This window comes from Rhinolophus ferrumequinum, chromosome 10, assembly GCF_004115265.2.
Source record: "Rhinolophus ferrumequinum isolate MPI-CBG mRhiFer1 chromosome 10, mRhiFer1_v1.p, whole genome shotgun sequence".
Classification (NCBI taxonomy): Eukaryota; Metazoa; Chordata; class Mammalia; order Chiroptera; family Rhinolophidae; genus Rhinolophus; species Rhinolophus ferrumequinum.
In genome coordinates, this window is record NC_046293.1 from 23,436,209 (window position 1) to 23,451,434 (window position 15,226).

The 15,226-nt window shown below is 42.0% G+C and overlaps 1 protein-coding gene across 1 annotated transcript in view; it reads right to left on the reverse strand.

Annotated features, from left to right (window-relative positions):
- The window catches only part of VWF (von Willebrand factor), a 138,187-nt gene that overhangs the window by 107,438 nt on the left and 15,523 nt on the right, over nucleotides 1-15,226 (reverse strand). The window contains exon 6 of the mRNA XM_033116665.1: nucleotides 5,432-5,556. Within this exon, the coding sequence (XP_032972556.1) occupies nucleotides 5,432-5,556 (125 nt within the window). The remainder of the gene's footprint in view (nucleotides 1-5,431; nucleotides 5,557-15,226) is intronic.

Here is a 15,226-nt window from a genome sequence, read left to right on the forward strand (position 1 = left end):
GAGGTGTTTGAGCCACTTTCAGGGATCAAGAGAGCGCTCAGCTGGCTGGGAGGGCATGAGCCACGCACCAGGCCCGGGTTCCCAGTGTGGGGTCTGCCTGAGCCCTGGGGACGGAACCCTCCACCCATTCTGCTCCCAGTGAGGAAAGATAATCGGCTCTTATCACAGAGCTGACTCCCCAAGCCGCCCTCCCACTTACCATTCTTTTGGCAATTCACCATTTTCTACCCTAGATAGCATGTGTGGCTCTCTTTCATAGTTGCTCAAGTTTCCTATATGTCTTGTCCCTTGAATAAGATGACAAATCCACCTTGCACAGTTTTAGTCACCCAATCCATACACAACATTTCGATAAATATGTACTAGTGGGTACCATCGGATTCTCACTCGTTCTCGTCCTCACCAGGGGGTAAGAAAAGGGAAAGAAAGCCACTCGGGAAATACTTTGTTAAAGGATTTTGAGATTGTTGTGTTTCGGCAGCACATGAACTGAAAGCTTGAGTACTAGGACCTTGTTTAACCCTCCTTGAGCGTTTGTCAAATAAGTACCCTAAAAGGCCATGTTCAGCTTAATTTGAGGGAAATCTTTGAAACCTTGTGACAGCCCTTGATCTCTGTCACAAGGCGAGACCCCCAGAGGCATAGTGGCCACAGTCGCCCTATCCCACCACAAGCACATGGGTTCACTGTCCCTTCCCCCAGCCTGCAGTCAGGGGAGTGAACCTGCTCTAAAGGAAATGGCGCTAACTCAGTCAGTGTTGGGTAGAGCCCACCGTAGAAACGGAAGACTGAGATGCAGAGCAGGGACATAAGTGCACGAGGACACAGAGGATCAAGTGAAACCAGGGACCACACCCTAGATCCTTGGACCTCGGCAAAGCATGTGAAATACATCCTCACTCCTTAGCCTCCATAAGGCTCGAGAGAGCAGTTCTCCCTCTGCCACAGGGATAAAGGTGTGCGGGTGTGTGCACGCCTGTGTTCAAACCCCAACTCCGAGCTAAGCATCAGTGAGACATAGTGAGTGGGCACCTTGTCTGTAAAACCAGGCCAGGTCACAGTGCTGTCATCTGACGGCTTACTCCTTTGGGGGTCCTGGGTTACCAAGGCTAACCCTGGACCAGCTACGCTCTGACCACAATCGGTCTCTCTATGAATCACAACTATTCTACCAAGCAAATGAATGTAACACATGGCTTCCCAAACGCTAAGAAAAGTCTACTCCAAGCCAAACACCCAATTAAGTGAATGGAAAGTCAGGGAACGAAAGCAGGATGCCAGGAGTGGGCCTGGCCAGTGAGCCCCCCAGCTCTGCCAGGGCCCTTGGCACCTCCGCCAAGTTCTGTGCTTAACTCACCCATCTGTAGGCCTGAGCTCCCTCCCAGCACACTGTGGACAGAAATAATACAAAGAGCTGGGTACCTACTTTGCAAGTAAAAGGCTTGGGCAATATTTCATGAGGACATGAAGAATGAATGATGTTGTCCCCGACTGAATGGGTATTTTATGTGCCTCTTTGTGCTATTGAGGAGACATGTTGTGGTTATTTAAAGTACACATGAGTATTTACAAATATTAGCTTATGCAGGACAGGTGACTTCCTGGAGGGGAGAGCATCATGAACAGCACGCTATTTCAGAATAGGGAGAAACTGTGAAGACATGAGCAGCAAGAGAACAAAAGGAATAAGGATTGTTTTTACTAAATAAACACTAAATTCAAAGCCAGTGGAAAACAGGCAATCTGAGACTGTTATATAACTGATGGGAGTACAATTGGACGGGAACACCTGCATAAGACCTGGTGAAACCAGATAAAATAATCTTGCCACTCCAGTATTCAGGGCCACCTAGCTTCAAAGGGGGATAAAAAGAAAGGAGAGCCAAGGAAGGCTACGTAGGGCTGAGCTCTGTAAGAGAGCTGGGAAGATCCCAGCAAGGATGTCTCAAAGACTTGACTCTTAAAGTTAAGGTTACGGTGTCACCTGTCTATCTGGACAGAGCTGTGGAGAGCATCAGGCAACGGGCAGGGGGCTGGACTAGATAGCTTCTAGAATCTCATCCCCCTCTGAGTGTTTATGAACCTCAGATTCCGAACATTGATGAAAAGAAATTTCTTCTGCTCCAGACACCTGCCTGAGGTTGATGCTGCTAAAGGATGATTCATCACTAGAAGGTGGAGTAATAACTGGGGTACTCGGTCTTCTCAAGAAAGACTGTCCAGCTTGAGCACCAACTCTGAGGAGGTATAAGGAGAGGACTGTTGGGGCCAGAGGCATGAAGAATCCTCACATTCAGACGGCAGCAGCAAAAGCAGGAGATGACCTACCCACGTTGGGGGAATTGACCCTGAGGAGGGGAATGGTTGCAGCGACTGTGCCCCTCCCTCCCCATGGAAGCGCGGCCAGGGCCATGGCCATCGAGTGTAGTTCTGCAGGTCATATAGAGTGCACAGTGGCAACACGCCCGAGGGAGCACCATTCACATCACAGACATCATATATGTGTGCGTACAGTCTATGTACATGTATAATGTTTATGATGCAATTTCCCAGCAGGTGGTGGTAAAGTGTCTTAAGGAAGGGCTTCCTCTTTCTAATCAGCAAGGGCCCTGTATGGGCTAGTCCAGTCTGCTGGAGCCACGGCCTTCACATTGCAGATGGGACTGCAGGACGAAAACAAGATCCCTTTATAAAGAGTTTAGCCCTTGCTGACATTCCCCAGAAGGACAGAATTTAAATTTGTTTTAAAGAAAAAGGCAACCTAAGGTTCTTTCTAAAATGTTCCTTGCGCAGTAGAGTTGCCTGCAAATTAACATCAATTATTTGAGCACTTAGAGCTTGGGGTTTTTATTAACAGGTCTGGCCCTGAGCTCCAGACTCCAGCAGCCCTGCCTTCTGTTTGAAAAGCTGAGAAAACAGCAAATTTGCATGCACTCAAACAAGCCATTAACAGTCCCAGCAGACAGGCTCTGGGTTTTGTTGGCATAACAAGGAAACATTCATCCCCTAGGTAGAAGTAATATGACCTGGCTCTCAGAAAGAGCTGGCTCCATGCTACTGCCTTGAAAAGGCAGGGAAGCACCAGAGAAGCGAGAGAACAGATTCTGGCGGCTCTCAAGGAAAGTTCTTAGGTCCGTGTAGTCTGCCCGATACAATACTCTCTGCCACTGCACAAGACCTTGGAGCCACACTGGCAAGCACTTGTAAACGATCCCATTTACCAGACCTGATTTCTGAACCCGGCCCAGTGGGACTAAGCCGGCTGTGAACAGTTCCAATGACTATATTAATCACCTCCCAGGAGATGAGTCATGGGCTCCCCAGCCAATGAGGGTGCCCCAGTCACGAACATGTACAGCCTGATTGGCTGAGACAAAGCCTGGCCTCTCTTCTCAGGTAAACAATCTGCAACCTAGAGTTCTGAGCTTGGAGAAGCTTGTGCCTTGGGAGGTCTGGCATGTTTGGGGCCTCCGCTCAGCACTAAGACCTTGGTAACCAATTTTTTAAGCTGCTCCCAGGACATTGGTTAGTAAGGACTGTAACACACCCCAGGAGACAAAGTGAGTAGTAAACCTGCAGCTGGAGCCACTGAAAGGCACCCCAGAGACAAAACAAGGCTTCTGTGGATTCTCCCTCCCTCTCCTTTATCTCCAGGAGACAAAAGCGATCGGTTTTCCCCCTCAACTGGGTCAGGTTCTCCATTTGAAAATCCTGTCTTTACCTTCTACTTCTATGGATAAATGAATGTATCCCCTTGTAATCCGAGAGTGAGAGAACATTTTTCCAGCACTGAGTTGGTGGCCTGTGTTTGCAAAACACAATGAGACAAAGCCCACATGTCCTCAAAGGGCTGACTCTGTGTTAGGGTACAAGCATGAGCGCCAGTCCCATCCCATCAGCTGAGGCACCCCTACCCGAATCTCACAGCTGCCTAGGGACATTGAAGGGCAGGAGAGGGGGAGCCACCAGCCAACCACAGAACTGTAAGTTTGGAAATAAAAGAAAAAAATGATAAAAGCCCTCTCCCGTTGCCCCCAACCCCTCCCCCGCACATGATTCCTTGAGGGCATTCAGTCTGAAATTCACCTGCTTAATAGGTAGCTCTAGAAGGAAAGTTGGTCTCTGTCCCTCACCCACTCCTCAGTGTGGATCATTGAAGTACCTTGTTGTCCTTCTAACTTCAAATGGGACTCAGCTCCCCAAAAGGAATGTGGTGGTAATTGGGAGGAGGGAGGAGAAAAAGAATGAATTTGGGAGCTTATGCTGAAAGTGCCGTGTGAGCTCGGCCTGCTTCTCCCCACTCCTGTCTCCACGTGCAGGCACTCCAGTGGGAACACAGACAGTGGGGAAACACCAGGAGGTCTTTCCTGGTCTAAAGTGTCATCTTCCCAACAGCCCACACAGGAAGCACAAAGGCCATCTCCATCTGCAGAGAAGGTGGAGGCAGCGTGCAATACTGCGCATTCCCTCCCACACACCCTCTTCTCTCCAAGTGGGAGGTTCTGGTTTGGGGGATCATAAAAGGCAAGTCTGAAGGAGAAAGAGCCGCTAACTAGCTGCCAAACAGGTAGAAATGGGGCTGTGTGGGAAGGATAGGAGGTGCCACCTTCTGTACTGAGTCTCAGGGACACAGGCACACACAGATTAGGAGGAAGCCATGTGACCACAGAGACTAGGGCTGGAGTGAGGCAGCCACAAGCCAAGGACTAGGGCGGGGAGAGGCAAGGGGAGACTCTCCCCAGAGCCCCTGAGGGAGCCAGGCCCTGCCCACACCTTGATCTTGGCCGAAGGAAACTAAATTCAGTCTTCTGAACGCCAAAACTGTGAGAAAATACATTTATGTTGTTGTAAACCACTAAATTTAAGATAATTTGCTACGGTACCTCAGGAAACGATGACAACATACAAGCTGGTCACTTCAGTCCCATCCCACCCCTCCCCCACCCCACCCCCAGCTTCCCGGAAGTAACCCCCTTCCTGTTGCTGTGGTGGTAAGAGCTTGGGGCTTCCCCCTCCTATTTGTACTTTAAACAACCACTTATTAAGAACCTAAAAAGGAATGGTTCTATATTGGCAGAATTTCAGACAGGTGGCAGGCGATGATGGCAATATTTGGGGCAAGAAAGAGGGCTTCGCAGTATAAAGTAGAAAAATAGAGTCATTCACTATACCAACACATTGGACTCATTAGACTGGACCGATTTTTAGAGTTCCAGGCCCAGAACAGTATTAGAGTGAACCAGACTGTAGCCACAGTTGGTTTTCAAGAGGAGAGGGACCCATGGGAACCCTACATTGAACAGCCAAAAGGACCCACAGAGGGAGGCCCACTTCTCCGCAAAATGGAGGACCTGAGATCAGATGTCTTTCTGCCTCTTAATTCCAGAATACCCACACCATCCAGAACACAGCCAGCCTGGGCTGCACTCACCCTCTGCGTTTCCTCAGAGGAGACGTTGCATGAGCTGCTGGGAGGGGATGCCCGTTTGCACCGCTGTTCTCCGCTGCTCAGGGCCCAGGAGTTGGCAAAGTCGTAGGGGTCTGAGGTCAAAGTCCCTGCGGAGAAAAGTTTCAGGAAAATGAAGCCACTTATATCTGACGCAGGACTTCTGAGTGAAAACTTTAGCTCTGTCATCACCTCAACCATGAGATTCGTACATAAGCATCGGGACTGGGAGTACCTTTTGTGTAACACTCAGCATAACACAACAGGGCACAGGCGTGGGAGCTCAGCCAATGTTTGGTGAGGGGATGGCTGGATGGATGGGCACAGTGAGGAACATGACATGAAAGACGATAAGGCTCATGCCAATCCCTTCTTGCTTTTCTGTAGCTTTCCATGCCTTTCTCCTTCTGTATGGAATGTTCTCCTCTTTCCCCTTATTGCCTGACTATCTCCACTCATTCTTCAAGATGCAGTTCCCAAACCACTTCCTCCCGGAAGCCCTTCTGAACTAGCTCTGCTCCCTGTCCCCCACACCAGCCTATGTTGGGTGTGGCCTTCTCTGCGCTCCTTCAAGACCTTGGCCATCCCTCTATCAAAACTCTCTCCTGATACCAAAACCTGGTAAGGACAATACCAAAAAAGAAAACTACAGACCAATATCTCTGATGAATACAGACGCAAAAATCCTAAACAAAATTCTAGCAAATCGAATACAACAATGCATTAAAAGGATTATTCATCACGACCAAGTGGGGTTCATCCCCGGGGCACAAGGATGGTTCAACATCCACAAATCCATCAATGTGATACATCACATAAACAAAATAAAGAACAAAAATCATATGATTATATCAATTGATGCAGAAAAAGCATTTGAAAAGATACAACATCCATTTATGATTAAAACACTTAATAAAATAGGTATAGAAGGAAAATACCTTAACATAATAAAGGCCATATATGACAAACCCTCAGCTAATCTCATAATTAATGGTGAAAAACTGAAGCCCTTTGCTCTACATTCAGGAACACAACAGGGCTGTCCCCTATCACCTCTGCTTTTCAACATAGTGTTGGAAGTCCTTGCCAGAGCAATCAGGCAAGAGAAAGAAATAAAAGGCATCCAAGTTGGGAATGAAGAAGTTAAATTGTCACTCTTTGCAGATGACATAATGCTATATATAGAAAACCCTAAAGACTCCACCAAAAAGCTATTAGAAACAATCAACGAATACAGTAAAGTTGCCAGCTACAAAATCAACATACAAAAGTCCATTGCATTCCTATATACTAACAATGAAATCTCAGAAAGAGAAATACAAAAAACAATTCCTTTTGCAATTGCAGCAAAAAAGAATAAAATACCTAGGAATAAACTTAACCAAGGATGTGAAAGACCTATATGCTGACAACTATAAGACATTTTTAAAAGAAATTGAAGAAGACACAAAGAATTGGAAAGATATTCCGTGCTCATGGATTGGAAGAATCAACATAGTTAAAATGGCCATATTACCCAAAGCAATATACAGATTTAATGCAATCCCCATCAAAATCCCAATGGCACTTTTTAAAGAAATAGAACAAAAATCATTAGATTTGTTTAGAACCACAAAAGACCCCGAATAGCCAAAGCAATCTTAAGAAAAAAGAACAATACTGGAGGTATCACACTCCCTGACTTTAGCTTGTACTACAGGGCTACAATAATCAAAACAGCATGGTATTGGCAGAAAAACAGACACATAGACCAATGGAATAGAATTGAGATCCCAGAAATAAAACCACATAAATATGGACAGATAATTTTTGACAAAGAAGCAAAAAACATACAATGGAGAAAAGACAGCCTCTTCAATAAATGGTACTGGGAGAATTGGATAGCCACGTGAAAAAGAATGAAACTGAGGGGGTTGGGGAGTGGGAGATGAGGGTAAGAGGGATCAAATATATGGTGATGGAAGGAGAACTGACTCTGGGTGGTGAACACACAATGTAATTTATAGATGATGTGATACAGAATTGCACACCTGAAATCTATGTAATTTTACTAACAATTGTCACCCCAATAAATTTAAAAAATAATAATAAAAAAAAGTATATGGGCAATAAAGATTTGAAAAGTGAAAAGAAAGAAAAAAAAAGAATGAAACTGGATTGCTACCTGTCGCCATGTACCAAAATTAATTCAAAATGGATCAAAGACTTAAGCATAAGACCTGACACAATAAACTGCATAGAAGAAAACATAGGTACTAAACTTATGGACCTTGGGTTCAAAGAGCATTTTATGAATTTGACTCCAAAGGCAAGGGAAGTAAAAGCTAAAATAAATGAATGGGACTTTATGAAACTTAAAAGCTTCTGCACAGCAAAAGAAACCATCGACAAAATAAAGAGGCAACCAACTGAATGGGAGAAGATTTTTGCAAACAGTGCCTCCGATAAGGGGCTAATATCCAAAAGGAATTCATGAAACTCAACAACAAAAAAACAAACAACCCAATTGAAAGACGGGCAGACAACCTGAAGAGACATTTCTCCAAAGAGGACATACACATGGCAAATAGACATATGAAAAAATGCTCAACATCACTAATCATCAGAGAAATGCAAATAAAAACCACAATGAGATATCACCTCACCCCAGTCAGAATGGCTATCATCAACAAGACAAATAGTAACAAGTGTTGGAGAGGCTGTGGAGAAAAAGGAACCCTCATACACTGTTCGTGGGAATGCAGACTGGTGCAGCCGTTATGGAAGGCAGTGTGGAGGTTCCTCAAAAAATTCCGAATAGAATTACCATATAACCCAGCAATCCCTCTCCTGGGTATCTACCCAAAAAATCTGAAAACATCTACACATAAAGACACGTGTGCTCCAATGTTCATTGCAGCTTTGTTTACGGTGGCCAAGACATGGAATCAACCAGACTGTCCTTCGATAGATGAATGGATAAAGAAGTTGTGGTATATATACACAATGGAATACTATTCAGCGGTAAGAAAAGATGATATAGGAACATTTGTGACAACATGGATGGATCTTGAGAGTATAATGCTAAGTGAAAAAAGTCAGACAGAAAAAGCAGAGAACCATATGATTTCACTGATATGTGGTATATAAACCTAAAACAACAAAAGAACAAGACTAACAAATGAGAAACAAAAACTCATAGACACAGACAATAGTTTAGTGGTTACCAGAGGGTAAGGGGGGTGGGGGGTGGGAGATGAGGGTAAAGGGGATCAAATATATGGTGATGGAAGGAGACCACCACTGACTCTGGGTGGTGAACACACAATGGGATTTATAGATGATGTAATACAGAATTGTACACCTGAAATCTATGTAATTTTACTAACAATTGTCACCCCAATAAATTTAATTTAAAAAAACTCTCATCATCCTTTATGTTAGCACTTGTTTGGCTTATATTCCTCTCCTATTCAACTATGAGCTCCTTAATTCGGGGCACAGGCTGTGTCTCTTATCTCTAAATTCATATGTTATTTATAATGTTATTTTTTAAAGATTTTTATTAAAATATAGCTAACATACAATATTATATTGATTTGGGGTACATATCATAGTTACTGAACATTTATGCACCAAAAGAAGTGATCACCATGATGAGTCCAGCAACCATCCGACACTGTACTAAGCTATCACAATATTATTGACTATATTCCCTATGCTGTATATCACATCCCCATGATTTATTTGTCTTATACCTGGACATTTTAACCTTATTCCCCTTCACCTTTCCCTCCTTTTTAATGTTTCAATTACAGTTGACATTCAATATTATTTTATATTAATTTCATGTGTACAGCATAGTGGTTAGACATTTATATAATTTAAGAAGAGATTCCCCTAACTAGTACCAACCTGGTACTATACATAGTTATTACCATATTATTAATCATATTCCCCATGCTTTATTTTACATCCCCATGACTATTTTTTAACTACAAATTTGTACTTCTTAATCTTTTCACATTTTTCATCCTACCCTCCAACCACCTCCCACCTATCACTCTGATAAATCTAGTACCCATCTGACACTATATATAGTTATTATATTATTGACAATATTCCTTATGCTATACCCTACAACCCACGACTACTGTGTAACAACTAATTTGTACTTCTTAACCCCTGCCCCTTTTTCACCCACACCCCCAATTCCCCTCTTATATGGCAACCCTCAAAATGTTTTCTGTATCTATGAGTTTGTTTCTGTTTCATTTGTTTATTTTATTATTTAGATTCCACATATAAGTGAAACCATATTGCATCTGTCTTTCTCTATCTGACATACTTTACTCAGCATGATACCCTCCAGGTCCATCTATGCCATCTGAGATAACAAGAATTCATTCCCTTCCATGGCTGAGCAACATTCCATTATATATATTAATCTGTGTATATACCATGTACTCTTTATCCACTCATCCATCAAAGAATATCAAGGCTGCCTCCATATCTTGGCCATTGTAAACAATGCTGCAATGAACATATGGATAGACACGTCCCCTTGTAGTAGCATTTTGGGTTTCTTCAGGTAAATATCCTGAAGTGAGATTATTCTTCTTATAGCCTTTGTTTTAAAGTCTATTTTGTGTAGTATAAGTATTGCTACCTCATCTTTGTTTGTTTGTTTGTTTCTATTTTCACAAATATCTTCTTCCATCCTTTTACTTTCAGTCTGTGTGAGTCTTTTAATCTGAAGTGAATCTTTTATAGGCAGCATATGTAAGGATCTCATTTTCTTCTCCATTCAGCCACCCTATCTTTTGATTGGAGCATTTAATCCATTTACATTGAAAGTAATTGTTGATAAATATGTAGTTATTGCCATTTTATTATTCATATTTTTTGTCTTTTTTTTTTCTTTTGATCTTAAAGAAGTCCCTCTAGCACCCCCTGTAATACTGGTTTGGTGGTAATGAATTCCTTTAGCTTTTTCTTGTCTAGGAAGCACTTTGTCCTATTTGAAATGATAGCTTTGCTGGGCAGAGTACCCTTGGTTGTAGGTCCTTGCTTTTCATCACATTGAATTCTTTGTACCAATCCCTTCTGGCCTGCAAAGTTTCTGTTGAGAAATCAGCTGACAGTATTATGGGAGTTCCCTTATAGGTAACTAACTGCTTTTCTCTTGTTGCTTCTAAGATTCTTTCTTTGTCTTTAAACTTTGACATTTTAATTACGATGTGTGTTGGTGTGGGCCTATTTGGATTCATCTTGTTTGAGACTCTCTGTGCTTACTGGGTTTGACTATCCATTTCCTTCATCAGGTTAGGGAAGTTTTCCATTATTATTTCTTCAAATAGTTTTTCAATTCCTTGTTCTCTCTCTCCTCTTTCTGGTATCCCTATGATGTGAATGTTGGTACACTTGATGTTGTCCCAGACGTTCCTTAAACTATCTTAATTTTTTGGATTCTTTTTTCTTTTTGCTGTTCTAATTGGGTGTTTTCTGCTACATTATTTTCTAAATTGCTGACTTGATCCTCTAATCTACTGTTTCTTCTAATCTACTGTTGATTCCCTCTAATGTATTCTTCATTTCAGTTATTATATTCTTCATTTCTGACTAGTTCTTTTTTTATGTTTTCTATCTCCATTTTTATGTTTCCTATCTCTTTGTTGAAGTTCTCACTGAGATCATTGAACATCCTTATAACCAGTGTTTTGAAATCTGAGTCTAATAGACTATTTGTCTCTATTTTGTTTAGTTCTTTTTCTGGAGCTTTGTTCTGTTTTTGGTTTTGTTTTTATTTGGGACATGTTTGTCTCCCCATTTTGGCTGCCTCCCTATGTATATGTGTTTCTATGTATTAGGTAGGGATGCTATGTCTCCTAGTCTTAGTAGAGTCACCTTGTGCAGTAGGTGTCCTGTGTGGTCCAGTGGCACAGTCTTCCTGGTCACCTGAGCCAGGTGCTCCAGATGTGTCCCTTGTGTGGGTTGTGTGTGCTCTTCTGTTGTACTTGAGCCTTGTTTGTTGTATGTATGTCAATAGGAGAGATTGACCCTCAGGCTGATTGGTTGTGAAAACTGGCCATAACCCCAGTAGAGGAGCTGCTGTGCAGGGGCTGACACTATGGAGCAGGATTCACTTTAGCAGGGCTCTGGTGCCTACACAGTCTGCTCTTGGGTGTGTCATCCTTGGAGGTGGCTGGGTGATGCTCCTACTTGGTCTGAAGCTGGCCACCAAGAATGTCAGCCCTAGTGGTTCCTGGGAGGGGCCACACCACAGGCCAAGTTCAGCCATAGCCTGTGCCCTGCCCGGGGCCACCTGGCATGAGCAACAAAACAATCTGCAGATGGCTGCCGCCCACACTGGGTTTGGAAGTACTTTGACAGGCCAAGCCATAAACCAAGACCAGCTGCTGCTAGTGCCAGGCTTTGAGATGCACAGCAAGAGGTACAAAATATGCTGAAGCCAGATGCTGCTTGTTTGGGTGTTTTGAACCTTTGAGAGATTTTAGGAAAGTCCTCAGCATAATTCAATTCAGGCCATTTGTATGGAAAAGCCACTTGAAGTGGCTTGGGTGTACCTGAAATTTGGGTGGGGCAGGGTCTCAGGGAATCACGAAGGTGAGGCAGACAAACCGTGTTAGCCAGGTCGATGGAGACTCACATATAGTGGCCGCCTGCATCTGCACGCCAGATCTCTACATCCCCATGCTCTCACAGCCTCTGTGCCTTAGTACTTATAACAATCATGATACTGTCAACTATCCACAACAGATGATGAGGGCCTCATGGGCCAACATGGCCTGGTGCAAAGTAGGTGCCTACTTTATGTCACAGTGACCAGCAGCACCAATAACATTATTTAATCTTCACTGCAGAGGAATAGAGCTATTGAGGCAAGCAATCATTTTGCACAAGCAGGTCTGGAAGAATGAAGTGTGTTTCAAGACCAAATAATGTACTTGAGAATAGAAAATAAACTATCCCTGGGGAAAGGAAAAAAAAGCAGAACCTTGGAAATATAGTCAGATGGCCTCTGGGTGTGGTAAGCAGAAAAAGTGGCCTCCCAAAGATATATTCTCCTCTTCATTCCTAGAACCTGTGAATATTTTCTTATATGGCAAAATATGTGATTAAATGAAAGATCTTGAGAGGAAAAGCTTATCTTGGATTACATGAGCGGTCCTTAAATGCAATCACATGTATCCTATAAGAGAGAGGTAGAGGAAGATCAGAGGTGATATGAAGACAAGGCAGAAACTGGAATGATGCAGCCACAAGTCAACAATTGCCAACAGTAGTTGAAAGAGGCAAGGAACAGACTTTCCTCTAGAGCCTCCAGATAGAGAGTGCAGCCTACCAACATCTTAATTTTAAATTTCTGGCCTCCTGTAATTGTGAGAGAATCGATTTCTGTTGTTTTAAATCATCAAGTTTGTGGCAATTTCATGGGAGCCACATGGAACTAATACATGGAAGAAACTAAAGGAAAGGGAACTTAAATTTATGGAGTTTCTGCTGTGTGCCAGGTATTGCGATAGGTACTCTTTGGGTTTTTGGTCACTCTGTGCCATGTAGGCTAGCCCAATTTATAATACACCATATTAAAAAGAAGTTTTGTGTTGGATGGGGAAAGCCCTGGAGAGAGAGTCAAGACCCCTGGGGTCTAGTCTCAGCTCTCCTTCTATCACCTTGTGTGATCTGGAACTGATCCCATCATGCTTCTGAGTCCAATTTCTCATATGTAAAATGAGGGGTTAGACTAACTAACTTCTAAAATCTTTCCATCCCTGACTTTCTATAAGGTGAAACTCTATAGGCTCGATCTGAAATGAGGCATAAATATGTCTAATAGATGAAATTATAAATATTCTTGTTTACAGAAAAATCTCTGAGAGCCATAGTTAAATCCCAGCTGGGTAGACTCCCATGATGTCAGGAAGCAAGGTTAACTGTTTGGGGAAAAATTGTTGAGTCTTTACCAACCAAATAGAACTAAACCTACAATCCTCTAAGGATGATTTCCAAAATATCACCAGAGCTCTGACTTCTTGCCAACAAACCACCACCTTCTCCCTAATAGGATATGGACCATTTTCAGTTTTCTAAACCTTAAATTCTGGAATAAGAAAAAAATATCTTAGAGCTGAGAGTTACATTTCTGGCAATACAGCAGATTAGAAAAATCTGAAAACTGTGCCCCTGCAAAGAACAAATATCTTGTCAAATTCATAGTTAATCTCACAAAAAAAGTACAAGGAATTATAAGAGACAAAGAAGAAGGAGGAGGAGGAAAGGAAGGATAATGAAAGAAAACAGAACTGGCAAGTGTGACTTGATGTTCTGACTACAGGGTATTATAGTGAGGGTGGTAATCTTGCCAATCAAGGGGTTTGGGTTTTAACAGCTCTGTGGAGATTGCAATGGGTCTTGGGGCTGCATGATGTGAGAATGTGGGCTTGACGTCCCTTTGTGTTGTTGGGACTCTTGAAAGATTGCACCCTCCATGATAAAGTTGACAAGAAAAAACCACTTTGAGAAACAGGAAAAAAATTTTTTTTAAGTTTGTTTCTTTGGTCTGGGTTCTGGGTAAAGGAGGAAAAGTCTCCTCTGAGAATTTATAGTGGTGAGAAAGTCTTCATGTAGGATTGAGATTCCAACTTATACTTCTTGTGATATTTGGTAACTTCATATTGGAATATTAACATAAAACTCTAAAGATGAGTTCACAATCCAAAATTATAAAACAATCAATTTTAAGCAAAATCAGCAGACATAAAAATAGAATGATTAGAGCTCTAAAAAACTAATAAAGTTTTGTATAGAGGTTATAAAATGATTTAAAATTATCATTATGAAGAAGAAATTGAAACTTGATAAAAATACAAAGAAATAAGAGAAAATAGTATTGTTGAAAAAAGCCATATTTTCCTTCAAAATTGCAAGTATAGTCAATGAAATAAAAAGAAAATTCAATTGATGGATTAGACATCATCTATTGATTAGACAGAGTTGAGAGAGAATTAATGAACTAGAAGACAGATCTAACTAGTGATGGGCTAATAAGCCAGCTCTCGGATGTAGGAGGAAGCAAAACTCTGACTTGTAGAATTTGCTGGTTTCTATGGTACAACTATCTGAAACAACTATCTGAAGCAACTATCATGTCCAACTTCAAACTACCAACATGACCTTACTGAATGTGAGTTGGAAGAGATGCACATAATTGGTTCTCACCAGTCAGCATGAGGCACCACACAAAAAGCAACAAAGGATAAAGAGATAGAAAAATGGAAGTAAGGTAAAAGATGGGGGGAAGGAAATAGAATAAAAATATCCAACAATAGAAGGAGAGAAAATGACTCAAATTTTTCTAAGTCTGATGAAAAATAGGAATCATCAGATTTAGGAATCAAAATAAGCCTCAAGTGAGATAATTAAAATAAAACCCACACCTAGACACAGCACAGTGGAATTTCAGAGACAAGTTATATACAAAGATAAATGACATATTATCTGCAAAGAAATAATAATTAGACTGACAACATACTTCTTAATAGCGGCAATGGAATAGCATCCTCAAAGTATTGCAAGAAATAACTCATGTCCTAGAATTATACACCTAGCTAAACTATCACATAAGAATGCAGAAATGTTTGTTTCAGTTATCACAACCGTACCCTGAACGAAGAAACTACTAAAGGATTTTTTTTTTTTTTTAGAAAAATAGAAATTGTACTTAGGGGAAAAAAACAGTAAGGTGTAAGGAGAAATTATGAGCAAAGAACCTGTTAA